The 16,535-nt window shown below is 43.7% G+C and overlaps 1 protein-coding gene across 1 annotated transcript in view; it reads right to left on the bottom strand.

Annotated features, from left to right (window-relative positions):
• The window catches only part of RXRG (retinoid X receptor gamma), a 47,014-nt gene extending 32,272 nt beyond the window's left edge, over window positions 1–14,742 (bottom strand). Inside the window, exon 1 of the mRNA XM_017534044.2 lies at window positions 14,091–14,742. Within this exon, the coding sequence (XP_017389533.1) occupies window positions 14,091–14,139 (49 nt within the window). The 5' untranslated portion in view covers window positions 14,140–14,742. The remainder of the gene's footprint in view (window positions 1–14,090) is intronic.
• Between the last annotated feature and the right edge of the window lie 1,793 nt (window positions 14,743–16,535).

Raw genomic sequence — 16,535 nt, forward strand, 5'->3', positions numbered from 1 at the left:
TTCAAAAAAAAAAAAGAAATATAACTGTGAAACTACTCCTAAACATAAATATCCCACTGGAAAAAGATGTCAACCTGCAGTTTCTCTTGGAGCTTTTGCTAGCTTAGTTAAGGGCTACTTGTGGAAAGAAGTCACTCCAAGGAAGCTGTGACCCTCTTATCATTTTACCTATGGAGCTTCGGCCTGTCAGGGACAATTGCCTCATAAACGGATAGGTCCCAATACCCCATGTCTTAAGTACTACAACCAGGGAGGAAACAGGCTGTGGGCCCACAGGGGAGTGGCAAAGGGGTTAAAATGAATAACTCAAACATTTATTATGTGTCCTCAATAGCATCAGGCAATTTCCATAACTCTTTATCTTGACCATAAGCCTATGAAGTCATTTCAGCCTTTTGCAGATGAGAAACTTAAGGCTCCATCTAACTGCAAACCATTCTCAGTTTCAAGATGATTTACCTCTGCCTCCATTGTCTAGATGCTCTTATTCATCCTTCAAGGTCTAACTCATGTACCACCTCCTCCAGGAAGCTTTTCCTGGTGTTCCTGGTCTGGTTTGCTACCCTTTTTTGGTTTTCTAAAACTGTCTGTACTTACTTATATCTTGCATTTGTTACGCTGTATCGCCGTATTTGTTTATCCCCCTGTCTTTCCTCTAAACAAAAAGGAAAAAAACCAGGTCCAGTTTTGTTTCTCCAACTCTGAGTATCTGGCACTGCCCAGGTAGTAACTGGCAAAGTCTCAATTCGAATTGTCAATCTGAAACCCCCACTTTCCTCTGCGTTTGCTGTCAAGGACAGCAGAGATGATTGGAGAGCCATCTGCACCAAGAGTACAAGATGACTCAATTCTAAGTGATCTCAAGCTGAAAGTTCATCTGAAGGAGAGAAAAGAGGGCAGCACTCAAGAACTAAAGCCAAAAAATCCAAGACTCTTTTCAGATGGCCACTAAATGGAAAGAGCAGTTTTAGACTCTTCCAAGGCCCTGGGGGCTCTGACATTTAACGAGGCTAATGTATACCTTGAGTCTGTTACTAAGATAAAGTGTGACAGGTGAGTTAGGAGCCAGCCCTGACTCAATGGACTAGAAGCCATAAACTCCACTGGGAAGGCAGCTGTCCTTCCCCACGACCAAGCTATCTGAAGGAAACTGACTTTCCCTTTTTCCTTAGGCTTGCCCAAAACAGACCAGATGACCCTGCAACTTTCCTTCTTATTCTGCTTTAAACAGATAGAAAGATCGCGCCTTCTATTTCTTTACCCCCAGGGTCAAGAACCAAAGCCTGACACCAGGCCTAGGCCAAGGGGACAGACAAGAGCAAGAGTTTGCTTTACACATTCATCAACCCAACAGTTCCAGGGTGCGGACCCTCTGCCACCAGTGACAACGGGCATTTTAAGTGATATGTTGACAAACTTTAAAAAATTATTTTATATTTATGTTTTCTGTTTCCTTTTGCTTATAGGGAGTGACTGAGCTCTCCTTTTTTGTTATAAAATTATCTTTCTAAAGATAGCTATTTAAGCTTTCCTAAAAAGAGTAAATTGATCTAAGAAAAAGTCTAAGTACAGAGGATATATAAAATATCATGAAAATAGTATGCAAAGAAATGATGTTTAAAAAACATCAACCTGCACAAAAATATACAAATATGGACTTTGAAGAACTCATGAGTTGTTTCAAAAATAAAATGTGATAATGATATGAAAGTGATTTGAAATTTAAAGCACATTTTTGTTGTTGTTATCATTAATAAAACATGAAGCAATTTGACTACTTAGCGCAGTGGTGAGAATGGTACATTGTTGAGATATAATGAAATAATGAGTTAAAGTTGGGTTCTTAACTGCCTTTAAAACGTGGTTTATTTCTTTAAAACGTGGTTGAGTCAATGACCCAGAAAAGGTGGGCTATTTTATAACTACTTTTTAAAAAATAAAATAGAATTTAAAAAGACAAATACATCTTAGACAAATACATTTTAGTTCTTTGCCTTTTACAAAGGCCCAGTAGTTCTTAGAAATAAATAGCTTTGCTTGTCTAAAAGACAAGTTGAAAAATACTAACTTTTAGACAAAAGTGTTTCTCAATGGAAAATTAATCTATTCTCCCAAATAGACACTAATGCATACCTGTCCGTGATGTTTTTGTCAGCCTTTCTCACTTCTTTTTTTTTTTTTTTTCCACAGCCCCATGGAAACTACAGCAAGTACCAAAAGGCACCACAGTTTTCCATAAACCTGATTATATCTTATTTCTTTTCCTTCCTCACCTAGCCTTCTGGTTAAGCTCTGAACTAGATAGAAAACTGAAGGTTTCCCTTCAGCACCAGCTGAAAGTAGGCAGGCTCCTGTTTGAAGGATGAATGATGTTTATTGCAAATTGATCCAGGGTAGGCTCTGTCTATCCCTCAACCTAGGGCAAGTCTAGTCCAAATCTGAAGTCAAGGTTTTCTCTAATTTTTCCTTTTGGTCCTTACAATGATTTGGATGCATGTGTCCCTCCAACATTTGTGTAGGAATTTAAACTATAAGAGAGCAGTAAGAGGTGGGGCCTTTTGGAGGTGAGCAGGCCATGAGGGCTCCACCCTCATAAATGGGATTAATGTCCTTATAAAAGAGGACTTCAGAGAACTGCCTGGCCCTTTCATCTCTTCCGCTTGAGAGGATGCACGATTTGTCCATTTTTCTGTCCCTTCCATCCCGTGAGGCACCATCTTGGAAGCAGAGAATAGCCCTCACCAGACACTGAACCCCTCGTGCCTTGATCCTGAATTTTCAAGTCTCCAGAACTGTGAGCAATAAATATCTATTATTTATAAATTACCTAGTTTGAGGTATCTTATAGCACAAGATACCAGCAGGAGAAATGGCCTGATCCAGTCTCTCAGCCCAACTCATACTGTGGCATGACCCCTGGCTCCAGCATCCCATGAAGCTTGCTCCCCGCCTTCCCCTATGCCCTCTTGATCTTCCAGCCTCCTATGCCAGGCCCACTGCCCAAATGCCTGGAAAATGCACAAGTCTATATTTTGCAGAGTTCATTCTCTTTGCTCAGGCAATGACTTTATTACAAAATACCTTAACTGAGGAGAAAGTGCTAGCAGAGTTCCTCAAAAGGTTTTCTTCTCTCCTGGCAACATACCCAAGCATAGCATTGCATACTCCTGGGCCTCATTTCCCCCAGTAAGGAGGGCACTCAGTGACCTGTAAGATCCCTTCCAGCACTAATGTTTCATGAGCATTAGGTAGGACATGGCTTATTGGCATTGAAAAGAAAGAAGTGCAGGTCTTGGTGGTCTGGAATGGCTTGCGTCTGGACCCGGTGCTGAAGGGCACCTGTCATCATCAACTGGACCATGTTAGGCCTTCAAACCATTCGGCATTTCAATTAAAGGTGCTGAGAGCATCACCAGGAGCCAAACTGCGACGGGAATCCATACAGTGCATGACTCTACGATGACTCCAAAAGTGTCTGTGTGCACTGATGGCACTGGGCTTCAGGGCTGCAGGACTGAGGAGACAAGAGCTCCAAAGTCCAAGAGTTCTAGGTGGAACTTGAGGCTCTGCTGCTTTCCAGCTATGTAAATTTGAGCAAGGTACATGACCTCTGTAAATTGCAGTTTCCTCAGTCATAAATTGAGACAAATAGGCCCATCTCAGAGGACTGCTGAACGCTCCTGAGACCATGAGGTCCATTAAGTTTTTGTTAATGTATATAACTAGGTATAGAGTTTATCAACAGAAATTATTTGCATAAGAAATCAATGTCCCTGATGTTGACCAGAACCACAATCCCTAAACAATGAATTGCATGCGTGCATGTGTGTGTCTGTGTGTGTGTGTGTGTGTGTGTGTGTGTGTGTGTGTGTGATAGAGAGAGAGAGAGAGAGAGAGAGAGGGAGAGAGAGGGAGAGAGAGAGAGAGAGAGAGAGACTTACCAAGAAAGGGGACACAAAAGCCCGGGTACTTAGAACTACAGAATTCTTACCAAGGTAAGGAAGTTGCTTAGCAACCTCATCCTCAGCCAATAAAAGCAAAATGTCAAGCATGCAGTTTTTCTGACTGGCCAGACGAGAGAGCAAATGGCTTGGTGTTTCCCCCGCTTTGCTGCTGTGCCAGGAAGGGTAGAGAGTTTGCTCTCCCACTAGCAACCCTCTTCAGGTTGGAATGGAAACTTGTAATGAATCATTGATAATGGCTAACGCCCACCCATGGGGAAAGGGACACAGCTAAAGACTTGGCATTTCTTAGAGTCAGGAGTCTCCATATTAAGTCACGGGAGCACCATGGGGCCCTATCCCTCTCTGATCTCTCCCACGGTGGAGCTGTCACACACCAAAGCCTGACTCCATTCCTCCAGTGGAGGGATATGGTGTGAAAGCCCAACAATCATAGGATTCTCAGACACCTGGCTTGTTCTTTGTCTGCAGCAAATTTACTCACATATTCTTTCCCTGCTTGGCTCTTAACACAGACATGCTGCTGAGTAAAGTCGGCAGGAGACTGCCAGGCACAGGCACTTCAACCAACAACTGCCTGCCACCTCCTCTGCTGTGTAACAATAACAATAACTAATATTTACGGAGCAGTCGCCACAAGCCAGACATGGTTCTAAACGCTTTACATATACATGTTGAGCATCTCTACTCCAAAAATCCCAAATCCAAAATGCTCCAAAATCCAAAGCTTTTTGAGCACTGACATGACTCCCAAAAGAAATGTTCATTGGAGTATTTGGGATTTTTTGGATTAGGAATGCATAACCAGTAAGTATATAATGTAAATATCCCAAAATCAAAAGAAAAAAAATCTGAAATATCTTGATTCCCAAGCATTTCCAATAAGGGATACTCAATCTGGAGTAGCTAACATTTATTAGGCACCTACTATGTGCCAAGCACCTTTCCAAGGGCATGACATGCAGCATCTTGTTTAATATTCTCAAGGGCCCTTGAAAATAAGATACTATTAATACCTCATCCCCATTTTACTGACAGGGAAGTGGAGCCACAGGGAGGTTGAGCAAACTGCCTAAGATCCCTTAGCTGGTAAGGAGCAGGGCTGGGATCCAAGTCCAGGCAGTCTTGTGCCAGGCCTGCTGTGCTGAACTCCTGCACTGTGCTTGCCACTTGCCAGGGTGGAGGGGAGATAGCAGAAGGTAACCCAGATAAGCCCCAAATGGGTGGAGTATGTGTAAGGACAACTAAGATATTCAATTCTTGCCCTATGCTCTTCACAACTTACTTATGGATCATAATGCATTCTTTTCCTTGAACATACATAATTGCAGCAAACAAACAAAATGACTAGGAGTGGGGGGGGGCAGGAGACTGGATCCCCAAAGGTGCTAATAAAATGAGGATTCAAATATTTTTCCGGGTGGACCTCCATTTATTTTAATATGTGAAACCCGATTTTGCATTCTGGAGTAGAGGTTGGCAAACTTTTTCTTTCAAGGGTCAGACAGTAAGTATTTCAGTCTTTGCTGGCTGTGCCGTCTCTGTGACAACTACTCACAATATCCTTTGCAGTGTGAAAGAAGCCACAGTCAATGTGTAAGCTAATGCATACAGATGTGGCTGCGTTCCAATAAGCTTGCAGACCCCTAGAGGATCATTCTGGAGAAGTTTTGTTACCATTACCATTTCTGATTGCTCTTCCATTAGTAGTGATTCCCAACACCTTAGCTCCACACTGTTCTTCCTCCACCTTCCCTGTCACAGAACCGGATTGACTATCAAAGCTACACAGAGGGGCCTGCAGATCAGTGAGTTCAACCCCTCCGTTACAAGCAAGGACACTGGGGAAACCAGAGATGGCTTGCCCGGGACCTGTGGCTGTTTGTGGTCTTCAAACTGAGTTCCCATGAGTCCCCTTGGAGCCACCTGGGGTAGCAGGAAGAGAAGTAGAGGGGGCTGAGCCACAGAGAGTCCTTCTCCCCACTTTGGTAAAATAACTCAATGCTACCAACCATATGGGGTAAGGGTTAACTTTCCACAGTGTGAGGGCTAAATAAAATCAAGCCTGGAAAATTGTAAACACATAATACAAGTTAATTCCCTTTTTCTATAGAAAATCTGGAGACTATGGCACTAAATTTAGCTAGAATTTCGTATGTGCCTTTTTCTTAGAGGAAATCCACCTGTTCTTAAAGTGTCAGACTGCACACTATGAGGTGCTGACAAAGTAAATAAGACATGGATTCTGCCCCAGAGAGAGCACTGTTTTCAGAAAATTATGTTTTAACCAATCATCCTATGGCAGGTGCTCATGAGGTCAGACAGAAAGGGAGCCATAACCTGAGACTTCCAACCCCTATCATCTTCAGGGGACCCTCTCCCCAGGCGGTGACCCTGATAAGTCCTGAACCCCTCCATTTCCTCAAATACAAATTGAACAACCTGGAGTTCCTTGCCCTTTTATCAGCTACTGTAGCCAGATGGGGACACAAGTTGGGGACAGCAAGAGTTTCAAGGTTAAAAATCAATCCCAAACTCCTGGTGGGATTTCAGAATTAACATCCAAACTTGAAAAATGGAAAGGCCTGTTATCATCTTTAATTCAAAAAGCATTTACAAGATGTCAGATGAATGGAAAACAAAGTGCTTAATGAATATTTTGGAGTGTTTCTTCTAGGCTGGTTGCCTGGGTTTCATTTCTGTGACTCAACATCTTTGTTCCACCTTTTCATTTTACTGGTCACTAGTGTCATGGGGAAGCAGCCTCCTGGAGAGTTCAGGGCTCACCATGTCTGTGTTTTCACCACCCCAGCGATGTGTAGAGCAGAAGTGAGAGAGCAAGGGAAGAACATCCTAGGCTGATGGAGAATGCCAGTTAGCCAGCCAGCACACCTGGCTAAGCGTCTGCTTGTACATGGGCTGTGCAAGACACCAAGAGCTTGAAGCCCAACCCCCGCCCAGGCAGACTGTATAAACTAGTTATAAGCTCTGAAGCCTTCCAAACATTTGGAGGTTAATTATTTCTACAAATTTTTCCTAAGGCTGAGTTTAAGTGAATGGATCCAAAGAATTCGGGGATGTAGAGCTTGAGAACAGATATGCTCTGAATATTACCCAATGGTAACATTGGACTAGGAATATAGTTCCTGCATTTTAAGATGACTACTGTCTTTAGAAGACAATCTATAGAGATTGTCTTGTTCAGATAGAGAAAACCTATCTGAACAAGAAACCCAGAGAAAGAAACAGAGGTCATGGATTCAAGGGCTGGGTGTGCACATAATTGATGTTCAAGAACTTTAGGAACAAGAGGAGAACTGGGAGCACCCTTATTGGCATCTGCTTCAAACACTCATTGACATCTGCCTTCATGGACTAACCAGTACATGATGTACCAGTATAAGGAATTGGCTTAAAGGGACAGCCAGCCGGTCCTCGTTAGCAGGATCCCCTGGAGCCTCTCATTTGTTAGTGATGGCATAATATCCATCTGCACCAGCAAGGTCTATAATTTGGTGCTGGCTGGGAAAGGTGGCGTGCAAGCAAAATGTCATTAATTATATGCAGAAATGTTCACAGAAATTCTGCTAGACTAGACTCAAATTCTAGGTCTATAATAATTTGCAGCAAGCCCTCAAAAGGGCCGCTTTATCATTCTGAACCTCAGTTTCCTAATCTGTCTAATGGGAATAATTTCTGCCATGCAGACTACACTGAGTCGGTTTGAAGCTTGAGTGATATAGACAGTGGCCTCCAGGAGGGGCCCCTCTATCTGTAGTGCCTAGCACAGGGCTTGGCATAGAATAGGCACTCAACAAATATCTTTTGACTGATACAACCAATGATTGGTATGAAAATAAATAGCACATGTTTATAAAGAGTTTTAGGAGTATAAGGCATTATGTAGCGAATGGAATAAGCTTGGACCCAGGAGCCAGAAGAAGTGCTGTTTTTGCCTATGTAGTCTTGGGCAAGTCTCTCAACCTCTCTGGAATTATTTTCTCTTCTATAAAATGAGGTGGTTCTTCAAGTTCTAAAATTCTGGTTCCTGAACAAAAATAACCAACATGGTCTTATTAATTTACAACATAATTAATTCAGAGTGGTGACTAAATTGGTCATGGTATAAACTAGTTTGTATTTGTTCATTCACAGAATAATAATTAAAAAGGTTAAGCAAATAAGATGGTAGAAGTGTTGAGCCTATTTAAAATACATATGTTTTCAAGCAATTTAAAAAGCAGAGTAGGAGCACATTAGCATGTTAACGGGGTGTTAATTACAAAAGAATCTTTTAAAGCAGGTTTTCTAAAATCCCCACTTAGTAACCATTAGCTTTTGGTACTTGAAACACAAACTATTCACACGTGTTACTTAGAAGTAATAAAATTGTAATTTAAAAGTAATCTGCCAACTTGTCACAAATTTAGACTGATTTTTCTCTCAATTGATCCAAATGAGTGAGGTTTTGCTATAATTATATATAATGCTGGTGATAATGAGGCTGATTATCAATCTTTTCCAGCTTTTCACTACCTCCATCATTACAGATTTTAGGGGAGGGGGCGGGGGTGGAGGGAAATGGGAGGAGTGGGAGCAAGGGGAGGAGGGGGGTGGAGGAGAGGGAGAGAGGCAGGGATGCCACTCTCTACCTCCCCCTTCCTTCAGGCACTAGAACCAACCCCAGCTCCCACCCCGAGCAGCTCATCAGCCCTTCTCTGGGGGCTGCATGAATCCAGGTGGAACTGCCCTGTGAGGCTCGGAAAGGCTAGCCAGCTTGTCCGAACTGGGGTTGCATGAAGCATACAGCAGCATCAACCCATCAGCTAATGCATCTTTTCATTCTCACATTCCCACTGAGAGGCTGAGAGGGCTGAGCCTCCGGGGGCAGAAGGAGGGCCTCTTCTACATGCTCTCCACTCTGCCACATGTTCCTTGATTTTCCCCACTGAGGAAGCCAGAAAGGGCTTTGGTAGCAGAGAAGGCTTCCTTCTCATCAGAAGAAAGTTTCTCTCTGCTCCCTATTCCCTGGAAATTTAATGTCTAACATCTTGTTTCCTCCATCTGTTAAAATGTAGAGCTTTGCACCAGTAAAACAGGTATCAAATATTTTCTCATTCATCTCAGGCTGATTGTGCAGCCTAAATGTTTATGTGAAGGTCCCTTTGAAAATGCTGATAATAATTCAAATGTAAGAAATGCATATGAGCTCATCCCTGGTGTCTGAGTAGCTCTTTTGTGGAAAGAGTAGGGAGAAGATTGGGCTGGGCTGGGAGCCCTGAGGAAGGGAACCAAAACTGGGGATTGAATTGCGAAGAGCAGGAGTCAGGATGTGGAGTGTTCTAGTGAGAAAGGGCCAGGGTCAAAATCCTGGGAGAGGCCAACTATTGAATTGGGAAGGGGCAGGAAGGACTGTGCTGGGTAACTGCTGTAAGAATTTACAGAGTCGTACAGTATAGGACATGGTAGGGCTGGGATTAACATCCGGACCTGCTGCTTTCCCTCATGTTTGAATACCACTTGTATCATTTATTAGCCAAGTTCCCTTTGGCAAGTTATTAATTTCTCTGTCCCCCAGTTTTCGCATCTGTGTATTGAGGATAAGAAAACTACCAACGTTTAAGTGGTGTTGTAGTTATGAAATGAGTTGATATAGGTTAAGTATTCCTTATTCAAAATGCTTAACAAACACCAGAAGTGTTTTGGATTTTGGATTTTTTTTTATTTTGAAATATTTGCATTATACTTAGCAATTGAGCCTCTATAATCCAGAAATCTGAAATCCAAAATGCTCCGATGAGCATTTCCTTTGAGCATCATCTTGGCACTCAAAAAGTTCTGGATTTTGGAGCATTTCAGATTACAGATGCTTGGATTAGGGATACTCAACCTGTATTTTCACTTTTTTCTTATCACTGAGCTAGGGCTGAGTCAATCTCATGAGAGCCACCAAAGTCCACACATTCTAGAAAATATACTTCCATTCCCTGGGCCTCTGTTTCTTCTACTTTAAAAAAGAGGAGAAAACACCAGCTTCCTCTGGGACGCTCGCCACCCAATGCCGGTGGCTAAGTTCTCTGCAGATCTAGTAGCTTCATAATGAGGGGAAGGAAGAGGTGGGGCATTTAGATTACTCTTTGCACAATTTCTTCCCCCAGTTGCTATTCAGCTCTCTATCTGTTGGTGAGATTGTAAATGTTTTAGAAAATAGTTTATACTAAATATGTTCCTTCCTAAATCTCATAAACAGTTACTCCTTCCCACATAAACCGTAACCACTTATGCTCATGGTAGGTTCCAATTAGCCACCCACATATCTGTGGAGGGGAAAAATATGTTCTAGCATGTACACACACATACAAGCACTTCCAACTCAACCCCTTCTCTGTGGCTATTTTCAGGTGAAAAAGCAAATATTCTGCATGAATGGTCAGGGTCAATTGGACAGGACTCTTGCAAATCAGTATGTTCCCAAGAGAAGCCACCAATTAATTCTGCAGAGATCACTGTTGCTTCTCAGTATCTCTTAAACTATCCTGTGGCTTATTCCTCAATAGCCAGCCCATCGAGTCTGCAACAACCAGTCAGTGCTGAGGCTACATTTCTGAGGTTGGATTGGGGCACCAGGAGCTCCCCGGGGGTATGCTGCTGCCCCTGGCTTTGCAGAGCAAATGTGTTACCCACAGAAGCTGTGAGAGGCGGCTTAGCGGAGTGCAAACTCTGGGAGCCAGTCTGCCTGGGTTCAAAGCCCTGGCTGTGCCATTTTCTAGCTATGAGACCTTAAGCAAGTTATTTCACCTCTCGATGCCTCTGTTTCTTCATCTTTAAAAGGAGTACCCACTCTTAAGGTTGTTATGAGGATTACGAGTTGGGGCTGGTAAAGTGCTTACAATGGTAGCTAGTATTAGTGTTACCGTGTGTTTGTTAAATGAAATGAGAGAAGTCCTCTCTCTCCCTGATCTCCTTCTCACCCTGAGGATTACTGCACAATTGGATGGGGGGATTACAGGCTTTGTTTTGCCATCTTGTAAGAGGCAGCAACTGTCTCATCCCAGAAAAACAAACCTATTACTGAGCAGCTGGCAAACCCTGGACTTGGCAGAGAAGGAGAAGAGAAGGGTTCTCTCATCATCACATGGTAGGATCCAAAGCTGGGGCATTGGGCACCTTTGTAGAGCCACTGTCACCCAGGTAGCCATGACACTTTGGCCAATTTGAGCAGTCTCTCTTTCACTGATCAGATGATGCTCTGACATCTGGTAAGCACAGTCCCAGACACAAATCTCAGGCGTTAGTTTCCAAAGGTGCCTTTGCTTCCCTGGAGATTCTTACGCAAATCATGGGGGCCCTCTATAATTTCATATGCTAATATGTAAAAGGGCAGGGGGTTAGACACCAAATATTTTAATAGGAGCAGTGCAACTTGCTGCATTGAGGCAAGGGAGGTTAGAGGCTGAAGGTGAGGTCCACTCTGATCCTGCAGTTTCCCCATGACTGCTGGTGAGTCCTCCGCCATCCCTCTCCCTAATCACAGAAAGTTCTGAGGCAGACCTCCCTGTAGATGGGGCAGGAGTCCTTTGGCTCAGCATTCAGGCCTCCCCTTAACTGGCACATGCAAACAAAATGGAAACCATCAACAGAACTAAACAAAATAATTGTTCTCCTCCCTCAGGAATGACAAGAAAAGTAGCATTAGAGGAGACATGTAGACAACCTACATGGCCCTTTCCCCTCAAGTTCCCTGTGCTGTACTGAACTATTTCCTTCCATAGCTGAACCATTGTGTTGTCCTCTATCTGAAATCTAATTACACTAAGCACCAGAGCTCCCACAATTATGAAAAGCTAAGCCAGCAACATATGAGGGTCTTTGTGGATTTAATTTTATTTTCCCAGATTCCTTATTTATTATTTTACAATAACGTCTGATTTTTAATTATTTTGCATGTTAGTCCCTGAGCAAAATAGAGGGGAAGAAAATATTGTATTAGGTAGCAAATCTGTGGACAACACTATAGCAGCTGCTTTTCACATGCTAGCTCATTTAATTTTCACAATATTCTATGGATGAGATTATAAATCCCATTTTAGATAGAAAGATGCTAAGGCTCAGAGAGGTATACTAGCTTGCCTCAGATCACACAGCTAGTAAGTGAAAAACTGGGAACCAAACTCAGTACACTGTCTCTCTCTGCCCCCTCCTCCTCATGTTCTTTTCACTATATGAAAGCAATAATATTATAAATTTGAGTAAGGGGCTTTTCCGGAAGTGTTCTGAAACTCAGCCCCAAATAAACTTGGACTAGTCCCTGCCTTCCTTTGAGCGGCAGTTTACACATCTATAAAATGAGAGTCTAAGATGCTGTTTCAGGTCCTTAGGATGCTAACATTCCAAGATTCCAGCCTCCATAGAATTTTCACTAGACCTTCTTTCTCTGGCTCTTACTTTACTTCTCTCCCTAAATCTTTCTATCTTCAACACTTTTATTCACCCCAACTGTCTCTGAGGGTCTCTTTGGTATTAATGAAGTCATAGCCTCACAGACTTTGGCCCACAAATCTGGTGGAGAATGAGCATGCATCTCTCACAAATGAACTGAAATGTAAAGGAAAAAGCCATTCTCAGCTGTGAATGGGACTGAGATGGGAGTTGAGGCTTTTCACAACTGGAGCCCAGCTATAGACTAGAGATTAAATGCCCAGGTCACAGCATTGGCCACCACTCTCACTCTGTCATCAGACTGGCCTAAAGAACTTGAACATTACCTCCGGAACATTTCCATGGCCCTCACCCCGAGTCCAAGTGCAACCTCCTCATGTGTTTGCTATTACACACACCATGCAGTATTATAATGTGTCTGTTTAACAAGCCTTCCTGAGTCCCAAAGGGCAGAGACTGTGTCTCTTTCATATTTGTATTCCCAGTGCCCAACACCATGCCTGCCTCATTAAAATTACCCTGAATGAATGTGCAAACTCCCTGGTCTAACACCTCCTGGTGTCAGAGATCAATTCTACCTTGCAGTGTTTCACCATGCCTTCCAGAGGGTCCTGCCCAGCCAAGGTAGGCAAGCTTTACTCCCAAGCCTTCAGATGAATTGGTCCATGGAGGAAGTCTGGAGAGCAGGGACTTTTCAGTTCTCAAGACCTTGTAAGAATTTCTGCTTTGTCTTCTTTGCCAGAATCCTCCTTTGGCTCCCAACAACATAAGCTACATGCTTCCAACTGACAGGCGAGAGGCCAGTGGGTCAGCTGTTGGTTCCATTTACTCAGAGCTGGGTGGCTGTACTGTTTCTGTCACTGAATCAAGGGATCCTTGGGACGGATGTGCTTGGGCGTTAAGGCAGCCTGAGGACCTAGTCTCCGGAAGCTTCTGTGAAGTGTGACTGGGCTGCCCTGCCTGGCACAGTGACTGGAATCTTCAGTTTGCCAATTATTTAAGAGCCCCAACCCCCTACCAACAGATCTCTACCCTCAGAGTGGAAGTGATTGCCTCAACCCTTGCAATAGAATTGGGGGCAGCAGCAGGGGAGGAGGGAAGAGGCTATTAGCAAATCAAAAGGAAAGAAAACAGGGAAAGGAAAACACAGTAGCAAATTAAAGCACTATGTTTTGTTTTTAAAAATCCAATTAAAGGGAAATCTGCTTTCCAGTAAAACAATCATCCCCTTGTTACAAAGTATCCCAGGAACCCTCAAGAGGGGCAGAACCTTTTTAATCACATTTTTTTCTCATTACAAGTTGGCTAATAGGAACATCATAGTAATTCCCCCTTAACTCTTCCACTTTTCACACCCACACAAACACACTGGCTTATAACAATGCTCTTATTTTATCTTTGTCTCAGACACATTCTCAAGCATGCTGGTTTACACTCTCCTTAGAATATCCCCATATCCTCAAACTGATATGCAAACGTATCCTCACCTACGGACCATTCTCCCTTCCTCTCCTCTCTCTCATGCACGTGTGCACACACACACACACAGAAACGTTATATACACTATATACACATAGAAACATACATGTTCTCCTTTTAATTCAGTACTAATTCAGTCATTCCTATTTCCCAATTTCTTCTCAGTCCCTCATACAGGTCCAGGCAGTGAAGCCCAAGGGAGATACTTACCTCCATAGCCTGCGGGAAACTTCATGAAGTGAGAATAATTTCCATACATGTTTACTCTTCAGTTCATGTTCCTCTCCTGTGCGGCTTCTAAATATTACAGCCTCTCCCGGCGCCCAGGCACAGCCCGGCTTTCTTCAACTTGGACTAACAAGAGTGGTCATCGCTTCCTAGCAGCCCGGGGAGCACAGGCTGGGCCAGCCCTCTGGGATTAGTCAGGAATCTGCCTCTAGATCGGAGAGTCCACATAGTGCGTTTGAGACGGCTGTGGCGGCAGCAGCTGGTGCCTGTCAGTAATCACGCATAACGCTGCCGCCGCCGCCGCCGCCGCCGCCGCTACTCTTGCCACCGCGGTCGCTGCTGCTGCTGCTGCTGCTTGAGATCCTGTTGCTAGTTTGATTAACTCAGGGCTGGGCTGCTGCGTGCGACTCTTCCAGCTCCCGGCGCGTCCCCAGAGGTCCCTACCGGGTGGCACGATCTATTATCTAGGAAGCCAATCGATGTGTGACCGCCCGGTGTAGGCCAGGAGAGAGGGGGGAGGTGGCAGGGGATGGAAGACTCTTTAGGTGCCCGTTCCTTGACTTGCATCCACAAAAATCAATGGGGTTTTATTAAAATGCATTTTCTCATTCGAGCTTCTATCTGTCTGATGTAGTTGGTATTTGATCTGTGAAAGGAGTGGGTAGGGTTCAAGAGAAAACAGGGCCCTTTCAGAAGCACAAGATTAGAAAAGCGTGATACTCAATCTCCAGCTACGGAAAACTAAAATAGAGCAGCCCTCAAGTTGAGGTGGGCCCCTCCTGCTTGGGTGACCAGAAGCATTTATCTGTGCTCTAACAATGGGAGTTTGACAAGTGCAGTTGGGAGCCCAGAGCTCACTCACATGGAGAACTTACAGGTAAGGAGGAGGGGTTGGCTTGATGTGGAGATCTCTCTCTGCATTTATTTTATATACCACTGTTTTTCTGCCACCTGTTCAAAAACACCACTGGGTCCTCACTGACACGGAGCCTGTCTTGTGTGGAACTGACCCGAAATGAAAGAATCTAGGCACCCGCTGATGTTTGGGACTGTCATACAGCTTTCGTAATTGTCACCGCTCAGCCTATACTTGAACACCTCCAATAATGGGGAGCTCACCATTTTCTCATTCCATCTCTAGGCAGTTTTCACCACAAGGAAGTTTCTTACAGAGATGAAATCTACTCCTTTTCCCTACAGTTTCTGGCCACAGGTGCTAGGCGGCTTCCAGGAGCCACACCACAAGAGAAGCCTGAAAGACAAAAAGTCTTTCACAGTGGGATCCTCTGCAAATTCCAAGATTGATCTGCTACACCCATAATCTCCCTTTCTTTAGGCATTTCTGACTCTTTCAGTAATTTTGTGTATCACCAAGTGTTCATGTCTATTCACAACCTGTCCTTTTTCTAATAATGTACTTCAATTTACATAGATACCCTCACAGTGAGGAAGAGGGTTGGCCAGACTTGGATGCAGTACTCTGGATATGGTCCAAACCTTTTCCTCATGGTATATGCCTCGGCAGGGTGATGGTGTGCTGTCAACATACCCATTGAAGGTCCATTTCCTGGGCTGAGCTCTGACAGGCTGGAAAAAAAAAAAAGAGATTTTCTCCTGATGCAGCACAAGACACAGAGAGCCAGAGAGGTAAGTCAAATCAGGGCCCCATAGAAAAAAATCAGCATTCAAGTGCGAGGAGAAGCCAAAACAAAAATGTAGAATAAAAGGCCAGAGGCAGGAACAAAGTCACGATGACAGAAGAGGAGGCCAAAATGAGGAATCAAAGCAAAAACATGTTAGAAAGGAGGAAGAAAGATCTCGGCCATTCCTGTAAAGAGCTTTGGAGAGTCCAGAGCTGCCTTGACTGATGCTGGGATGAAGATCCAGTGGATGTAAGTAATGTCGGGTACAGGAGAATCATTTGCTCACTGGCCGTTAGCTGGGCAACTCTGCGTGTTAATTCATGTAGAACTAACTTGATAAAAATCTCCCCACTCCTACCTCCCCCATGTTGTGTTCTCTCATGCACATTCTTCATGCCATCCTCGGGCAATCGGTTTGGGGACCTGTACGAAATGCTTACTATATTCCTCTGAAGTTAAAACTTTTTGGCTTCATTCTTCATCCCAAATCTTTTGGGATCCTGCTTCTGTTCTCCAAAGTATTTCTTATTCAGATCCCTATTGCATGACTTCTGAAAATCTGATGAACTGCTTTTTTATATCTTATTCAATTCACTGATAAAAATGTTGACATGGACACAGCAAAGACAACATCTTATATCACCAGAAAGTCGATTCATTAGTACCTTAGACAGCTTACTCTGCTACTTACTAGTTATATGGCCTTGAAAGGCTATATGTATAGTAAAAGCACCAACTTACAAACCAACCTTTCTGGGTACAAATCCCCATTCCATTGCTTACA

Source organism: Cebus imitator, unplaced genomic scaffold (assembly GCF_001604975.1).
Source record: "Cebus imitator isolate Cc_AM_T3 unplaced genomic scaffold, Cebus_imitator-1.0 Scaffold84, whole genome shotgun sequence".
In the NCBI taxonomy this organism is placed as follows: Eukaryota; Metazoa; Chordata; class Mammalia; order Primates; family Cebidae; genus Cebus; species Cebus imitator.